The sequence below is a fragment of the Sinocyclocheilus grahami genome, unplaced genomic scaffold (assembly GCF_001515645.1).
Source record: "Sinocyclocheilus grahami isolate Dianchi unplaced genomic scaffold, SAMN03320097.WGS_v1.1 scaffold173.1, whole genome shotgun sequence".
Lineage (NCBI taxonomy): Eukaryota > Metazoa > Chordata > Actinopteri > Cypriniformes > Cyprinidae > Sinocyclocheilus > Sinocyclocheilus grahami.
In genome coordinates, this window is record NW_015505352.1 from 712,938 (window position 1) to 721,691 (window position 8,754).

General features: G+C 37.4%; 1 protein-coding gene across 3 annotated transcripts in view; it reads left to right on the top strand.

Moving 5' to 3' along the window:
- The window catches only part of LOC107593539 (uncharacterized), a 12,392-nt gene extending 3,769 nt beyond the window's left edge, over positions 1 to 8,623 (top strand). For 2 of the 3 annotated variants that reach the window (XM_016283292.1, XM_016283293.1), the window contains exons 4-14: positions 1,832 to 1,856; positions 4,089 to 4,175; positions 4,780 to 4,928; positions 5,015 to 5,131; positions 5,240 to 5,282; positions 5,377 to 6,103; positions 6,244 to 6,307; positions 6,900 to 6,977; positions 7,063 to 7,164; positions 7,250 to 7,838; positions 8,011 to 8,623. In XM_016283292.1, the coding sequence (XP_016138778.1) occupies positions 1,832 to 1,856; positions 4,089 to 4,175; positions 4,780 to 4,928; positions 5,015 to 5,131; positions 5,240 to 5,282; positions 5,377 to 6,103; positions 6,244 to 6,307; positions 6,900 to 6,977; positions 7,063 to 7,164; positions 7,250 to 7,838; positions 8,011 to 8,237 (2,208 nt within the window). In that variant the 3' untranslated portion in view covers positions 8,238 to 8,623. The remainder of the gene's footprint in view (positions 1 to 1,831; positions 1,857 to 4,088; positions 4,176 to 4,779; positions 4,929 to 5,014; positions 5,132 to 5,239; positions 5,283 to 5,376; positions 6,104 to 6,243; positions 6,308 to 6,899; positions 6,978 to 7,062; positions 7,165 to 7,249; positions 7,839 to 8,010) is intronic. The other variant, XM_016283294.1, reaches the window with a different exon arrangement.
- The last annotated feature ends 131 nt before the right edge of the window (positions 8,624 to 8,754 follow it).

Consider the following 8,754-nt stretch of genomic DNA (forward strand, 5'->3'; position numbering starts at 1 on the left):
TTATAATAACTGAGCACCAAATCAGCATATTCAAATGATTTTTTTAAAGAATCATGTAACAGGCTGCTGAAAATTCAGCTCTGCCATCACAGGAATACATTTCGATTTAAAGTACAATAAATAGAAACGATTCTTTTAAATTGTAGTATTTTTTCACAATATGTTTCATTGTATTTATAATCAAATAAATGCATTCTTGGTGAGCATAAAATATTTTTAACAGCATGGAAAAATAAAATATTTTCAAAACTTTTGACTGGTAGTACATATATAATTTAGTATTTCTGTGTTTTGAAGTATAATTTATATTTTTAAGTGGTTTCAGATTATAATACTTCAGTGTGTTGTTTTACTCACTTTTCTGCTTCATTCAACTTTAGGGTTTCTAAGGAATAGAGCTCAACCAGCGAACAACAGTTTGTCTGTTCATTTCTTGTCTTAGACGCTGTATACACAGGTTATGACCTTGTATACGGGTTATGTCTGCATTTCTTTACCTGTCCAAAAAACTACTCATTCTTCTGCTTTTAAAGCAAATTAGAAGGAGTTGTGTGGACACTGGAGTGTTTTTGACCGTTTGATTACAATTTTTTTCCAGTCCAATTACATTTCATCTTGAGGACCAAATGCACTTTATCATTTTAGAGGTTTATCTTTTTGCTTTAACAAGGGTTTTGATCCCAAAACCCTTGTTTGGATCTGTCATGGAACCCTTGTCATGGATCTTCAATCTCCAGAACAGATGGACCTGCTTGAAACAACATGTATACAAACTTCTGTCTATTTGAGAAGATTCAAGAGCACTGTAACATATTCCATTGTTGGTTTGTTTGTTTTTTTAGTCTGAGGGCCTCCTCACACTACTCAAATAGTTGTCATCTGCACTAAAATGTGCTGTAGTTTGAGAGCCTATAGCCATTATGGCTGTTGTTGGTGCAGCAAGATGATGTGCTTCTTCACACGACTGCTAAAGGATGATTGGATGCTGCGTGCTAAAATGGCAGGAGTTGTCAGAATCTGCCAGTTCCAGTCTGATTGGCTGGCCACAATGTTTCCTGGAGTCAGACTGCACAGCTTTTCTTTGAAAGTTTCTCAGCTGTTCCTTGTTGCTTTGATTTTCCAAAGCTTGTGAGATTCTTGGCATTGAATCTTTGGAAGATACTTGAGTGTCACTCCTCAAGCACAATCATATATTCAGCTTGATTTCAGATTTGTGCATTGGATGTAGTTCATACTTATGTTTGGTCAAATGGGAATTCTGACCATACAAATCTTACCATGTTATTTCTGTTTTGTGGAGACTGCTGTGCCATTATAGCTACTGGCTGCAAAGGGCTGGACAGTAAATAATCCCTATTTATTTCTGAACTTTCTCATTCAGATTTTTTTTTGGCTTACAGTTTTATCATGGCATGTTACTTTTGTGAAATGCCTCATTATTCATCTTATTTCCTCTCATGAACAAGTGAAACCCAACCTTGTAGTTTTTTTTCCTGGAAAATTTGGGATTCATTTTCCCACACACAATGCTTCCGTCATCATAACTGTACTTGCGGTTCTTCAAACTTCACCTTTTTGTCCAGAATGATGCACAATATGGTTTCCACAGAGCACCTGGGGTAAAGTGCCTTAATCAAGAGCCCAATGCTAAAAGAAGGTCTCCCCCTATTGGGGTTTGGACCATCTACCATCACAACACTCTTTGCTGCTTGTGTGTTATTAACCTCTGTTTACTTTATTTCAGCATTGCAAGTAGGTCCTACGAAGTGCACATAAGTAAAATGTATAATCACCTGTGCCTGTTTTTCCTCCACTGTTTATCTCTTCAAAGAAAGAGGACACCCTAGCTTCACAAGGTAAGTAGTAAAAGTCACAACTTTATCCAGAATTACTTCAAATGTCTAGGCATCTCACGGCCCCTGATTCTGTTGGATTTTTTAAACAACAAATTAGTTTATAGTGTTCCTGTGATTAGTCCTTATTGCGTTAAAAATAAGTCAGATCAAAGTTTGTTCAGACAGAGTTAACATCAATGTAATACGATTATATGAAATGTCCCGAAATCAAATTAATTCATTTTATTTTTGAGATTATATTGAAATTGAATGTGCTATTTAAAAGCACATATACTGTATCGTGTCAGGAAATTCAACCGAAATCTCAAGGAGTTTGTAAGTATCCAGATTGTCAGGTGTCGTCTCATAAGTTCAGAAGGGTTTCCTTAGAGAAGGATGTCCTTCTCTCATCAAAATGTGTGGACATTACAGCTATAAAGCTCACAGGATTCACCACTGATGATAGCAATCATCACAAGAACTGATTTTTGTCCTTAAAGTGATATGAAGACCTAGAAGCTAGAAGACTTTTTTTTTTTTTTTTTTGGTCTGTCATGGATTTGAAGACAAAGAAGAAACATAATCATGTTGGAATCACACAGACCTGGATTTTTTGGATCCATTAAGTGGATTTTTATAGTTGCAGTGAAACCATGGAAGATTTAAAAAAAAAAACAGGAATAACATTTTTTGTTATTCAAAGAATAAGACCTGAATCTGTTCCAGGATTTTAGGGGTAACATGGGTGAGTTTTTCAACTTTGTGTGCAAGGTTGGCATGCAATGGAACATGCAGCCTTCTTTTATTTCCTATTATGCCGTGTATCAGAGTAAAACAGCTTCTTGAATGAGGAAAAAAATGGGACTTGAGTTTGTTTATCAGGATTTGATTGGCCCCGCTGCGATCGTTTCATGTAGGTGACCGGTTGTTGTGGGGAAGTAATGAAACTCGTTTGGCTATTGGACAACCTTATTGTCCCGCCTTCTCTTCTCTGATGTGTACATTGTTGCAATCATATTTTTGATTTAAAGATTATGTGGACATGTTTTAAAAAAATTGTATTGATGATGTGCGCACATAAATATTATAGATATAGATCTGTAACATTTTAACTTTCAGGACCTAATGGTTCAATTCATTGTTCGTGCCCTCCAGTATGTTTTTTATTTTTCTTTGTTCAGTGTGAGATGATTAACTTGTAAATTTGTTCCCCAAAAACATCATACATGCTGTAAATAGCACAATGCTTCCAGTGTGCTCAGCAGATTTTATTTTTTCCAACTTCAAAGTGTCCCCTTCTCCTCTTTCAAATTGGTGATTACCAAAGCAGGCATTGAGGACAACACAAGCAAGCATGCCATACACATTATGTGTATGGACAGTATCACAGGTGGATAAGTATGAATTTCTATAGCATCTGGTTTGGTCACTATCCTGGGGATACTGTTTTGCCATAGCAGTTTGTAAATGCTAGTACAATCGGTGTACCAGCTCATCACCTGGGCAAAACCTGTTTCTTGCACTGTGAAAGATCACTTTGCTTAATGCTGGAGGATTTTCCCAAAGCTTCTTAGATTCTAGAGATCTGAGATGCCCATATGGATCCTTAAGTGGATTGGACAGTTTGGTCTTGTTTCAGCATTATTCCACAATTCGAGACCAGATTTTCTTTCATCAAGTGACGTCTTTCATGATGGCTAGAAATTAGATGGACTCCCTGGATTCGGATGGAAATGTGAGGTTTCAGCACAGATATGGTGGAAATAGCCATTATATACCAGTACAAAGGATGACTCAAGAACTGCTTTACCTGCCAAAAAGCCTCCGATCTAGATCAACGTGTTTAAGCAGAAACAGTGTTTGTGGAAATGAATTTTGTCTTGTCTGTTTGATAGTAGGTCAAATAGAAGCAAACACCAACATTTTTTTTGTTTTAACACCGAGAGGAGTCTTCTTCAGCTAATTTGTGGAAATATTTCTCAAAGGTTAAAACACTGTGGTTAATTTGTACCAAAAAACAAAACCATTACTGTGATCTGGCCTGTTTAAACAGGTAGATACAGCTTATAAAATGCGTAATGCGTGACAATGCACCTTTTGCAACCATGTGGGTGTATTTTCAGACATATTTTGCAGATTCTGCTGCAGTAGAATAAATATGGGATCTTTCAGACATAAATAATTTTTTTTTTTTTTGTATATTTGTAAAATTCTGAAATGATCATGTTTTATGAGCTGATTCTGTTTTTATAGGAGAGATTCTGAGACCACCTCCACTGCCAGAATGGACAGACATAATAGAATATTTGAAATACCTGAGTCTTGATGAGCCCATCATTGGTAAGATGACTTCATAACCAAAACCATTAAAATTGACATTTAAAATATTTGAGTAAAGTGGTCTTAAAGAGATAGGTAACCCAAAAATAAACATTTTATCATCATTTACCCACCTCACGTCACATCACCTACACTGAAAGAAGATGTTTTGTAAACCATTTCAACAGTTTTTTCCCAGACACTGAAAGGCAGTGGGATCCAAAATAGCATTTGAATTTGGACCCCATTGACTTTTATTGTATGGCTGAAAAAAGTACTGAGACCTTTTCAAAATATCTTTTTCAATTGAAATACACCACTTAGGGCTGTGCAAAAAATCAAATGCGATTTTCATGCGCATCTCGTCAGTAAAGCCGCTTCTGGTGATTAGTAGTAAATCTCCAGCACGTGCTTTCAGATGGAGCGGCATTTACTACACAGAGCCGTACATCACTGACAAGCTACTCAAAATCGCAGGCGATTCATTGCCGAGTTTGAACGCGATTTTGTGTAGCTTGTCAGAATCACCAGAAGTGGCTTTACTGACGAGATTCGTATGAAAATCGCATTTGATTTTTTTGCCCAGCCCTAACACCACTCACTCTTCCTTCTATTTTTTGTTCAGGTCTCAACTCCCTGATACAGATTCCAGATCACATCACTGACGATGGCAAAACTGTGTTGAAGTACAAGTGCCGAATGTGTGTCGTGGAGATGGACCTTTACAGCATGGTGGCCCATATCGTTGGACGTAAACACAGACAAAAGTACTTGGTATGGGGACTTTGTTCCTCGTTATACTTTTACCCTTATACTGTTCGGAGTGAAATAAATTGTTTACGTTTGATCTGTCTTGTCAGGAGCTGAAAAGACCAGACTTGGTGACATGGCAAGACAACAACCAGAAACAGCCAGGTCTCGTTGCCAGAGCCAAAGCTGCGGTAGTCGAAAAGCAGGAGGGATGGGGAAAGCCAGTGGTATTATATTCTTAGTGGATTTGTTGCTTGTAAAATGGATTATTTTGAAGAATTTTGGATAGAACACGTATACATTTGAATTCATATTAATCTGCAATTTCATTTTAGGCACTCAAAAGACCTCAAGAGAAATTCAGAAATGTTTTTCAAGGTGAATATTTGACCTTTCAATCACCAGCTGATTTTTCATAGATTACAACTTTTTTTTGTGAAATTTAAAAAAACATTTTACCCTTTGTAAAAAGCAGGAAGTGATTTACGGGCTAGTGTTCATGAACAACACTACTATGGACAGGACTCTCTTAGGAAGCCACCTTTCCCTGAACAGGTTCAAAAACAGACATACTTCGATGAAGAACGACACGGAAGACCCTATTATACAGGCGATAAGTATGACCAGTACAATAGACCTAGTAATCCAAGTCAAGCAATCCACCAACAATTCTTTCCAGAAGAAAACCAACATCAAAAACCTTACGAAGATGCTGACGCTAGAGGAAGACTCTCACGAGGTGATGATTATCCTGAAAGAGAAATGCATACTAGGCCCTATGCAGACCAGGGTGGACGGAGAATTCAAGAAAACTATGAAGGAGAATGTCTTGGCGGAGGACAGTTCTCGGGAGGTAAAATAAACCGATTTAATGACAAAGACCTCCGAATCCGCCCGGGAGCATCAGAATATCAGAAAGAGCAAATGGAAGGTAGGCGGTATGCAGATTATGAAGAGAGAAATCCTGCCATGAATCCCATGTCAATGCATGGAAGAAACTTTAATGAGGAGAAAAGGGGGACTGTCAGAGAAATGCACAGTAGGCCTTGGGACAAAGCTTATGAGGTACAAGGTTACCCCCCTATGCTTGAACCCAGAGATCCAAGAGCATATTCACAAGAAGCGGTTCCAGCTAAAAAGAAAAAGAAGAGCAGATTCTCTGATGCCACTGCAGAGGAAATAGCACTGGCACATACCAGGTGACGTGTTGGTTATTTCATAATGTCACATTCAAAAAATTTGTTGCTCAATATTTATGAATTTTTACACCAATTTACACAAGGCTGTTGTCTTTAATGTTTCCTCTTTTCTTTTCTTTTTTACCAAATTCTCTTTTCAGACATTCAAATAAATCCACCCTAAAAGAGAAACCAAGAGGAGCACCGTTTAGAGCAAATCCTCTGGTAAAAACTGCAGTTACTCTTATTTACACTCAAATCAATTGTGTATAAAATGTTCTATTTTAAGATAACTTGTTTTTTTAAATATGGTGTATAGATATTCGTATGATATACTTTGTCATGAACTGCAATTAGATGCAGTTTAATTTACATGCATTTTAATTGAACTAAAGCAATTTTGCTTGTTAAAATGCCATTTAAACTCTTTAATCCATTTTTGTGAAGTCAGACTAATGGTGCAATAATATTGCAAACAAATTCCAGTAATTTTTGTAGGAATACAGTAGGAATTCGCTAATTCTTACCTTAACGTAAGCAGATAATGTGATTTGTAGCTGTTCTTTGTTTCTAGCATGGACTGTATTCACATTAATCAAACTACAATTGGCTTCATTGTTCGCATACAAGATGGTGGTGTGCCACATGTATTCAATGTTTCAAATGTTTATTCACACATTGTGTCATATATACTTCAACAGTCAGATGAAGACTGTGGCTAGACTATGCACTAACCCACTATAGCTCTATTAAATTGGTGTGATATAAATGAACTTGGCGTTTGTTGGAATACTTATTGTTGTTTTTTCCTTTACAGTTGTTAAATAACCAATTTGTGGATTCTGGAAGTACATCCCATCTTAATCCAAAACATGAAAATGTTCTGGACATACTTGTGAGTGCAGAATATTTGACAAACATGAAAAAGACTACCGGATAAACTGGAGTTTTCATTTGAACATATTCTGTTTAAATTACAGAATGACATCAAGATTGATAATATGGACGAAGCCAGATTTCTTAAAGAAAAGCTGTGCACAGTTTTGAAAGAGTTTCAAGAAAACAAATCCATAAGTACTGGGGTAAGCACAGTGCTATCTGCTAAGAATGATTCTCATTTAATTCAGTCTAAATAATTGTTCTCTATTTGTCGTCCTTCATCTAAAGGGCCATACTTCACAACCTGTCAGTGATCATAGAGGGGTAAAGCAGACAAGGGATGATCCAGATGGCATGCATTTAGAAAAGAGAGGTTTCCAAGAGGCCAGACGATATGATGATGGTCCCAGAAGTTTCCAAGAATCCAGACAATATGGAGATGACCCTAGAATGTTTCGAGAGGTCCGACAAATTGGGGATGACCCCAGAGGTCTTAGAGAGACCAGACATTATGAAGATGATTACAAAGAGTCAAAACGATTTGATGGTTATCCCAGTGGTCTTCAAGAAGCAAGGCCGCATGCCAATGATCCCAGAGGATTTCAAAAGACGATGTTACAAGAGACCCCACGAGATCTTCCCCACGAGAGGAGACGTTATGATGAAGATCCTAGACAAAAGGAACAACATTTTGAAGAATATGCAAGAGCTTCAAGAGCAGAAGCTCCAAGAAGTACTCAAGAGACAAGATATTATGAAGATGATTACAGAGGCTTTGGAAATTTGGATCCTGAAAGAAATTGGGAGCATCAGAAAGGACGTTCAATAGAGCGTTTTGAGAACAGAGGCCCGGCAGATGTTGAGAGGGCTTTTCAAGGTAAATCATACATCCAATTTTTTCAAATGGTTGTATGGAAAACTAGTCTTCCTGAGGAGCAGATGACGAGGAATAACCTTGTGATTACAGTGTTTTGAAGTGTTAAGAATTTGTACCAATTTTTGTATATAAAATCTTCTATATTGATTCTTCATGATTATCTTGCTTTCAGAGAGCTTTGGCAAGCCTCCTGTTCACTTCCAACCAACCTCTCTACAAGAAGAAGCAAGGATATATGCTGGGAGAGCACAGCAGAGGTCTCATCAGTGTGACCGTCACCCAGGCGATGAACCCTACGACCCGTTCCACCCATCATCCTCGCCACCTCCAGAAGCGTCCAGCTCCACCAGTCTTGACAAGATTGCATCAACTCTTCTTGAGCTTGTGGCTCGTAGATAAAGTTAGGCTTATCAGTCAGATAGTTCATTATATAAGATGGTTATAGCTTAACAGTAGCCTACAGTGATTGGTCATCTTTATGTAAGTTCATACAAAATCTTCCAGTAAATGGAATACTGGTTTCATCCATACACACTGCTTATCCTCTGCAGGGTCACAGAGGGCTGGAGCTTATCCCAGCATCTCGGGGTTCCCACGCGCACACACAGACACACACTCTCTCCCATTCATAATGTTTTCAGTTACTACCTAAATTCTGACTATTGTTAGTTTGTGTTTGTAGCCTGCTTGCTATTGGTTTTTCAGTTTGGTTTGTGTACTATGAAACTGTAATGGGTTTTGTTCAAATGGTTTAATAAGAAAGATGATTGAAAATAAACAGTTCAACCTCATTTTAACTGTCCTTTATCAATTTTTTTTATTTAATAAATTGCCATTGGTTTTGATGTGTGGCGTATATACAATATAACGATGTAAGTTTTTTTTTCTTTTCAAACCCTTAATAAACCCTAAATAA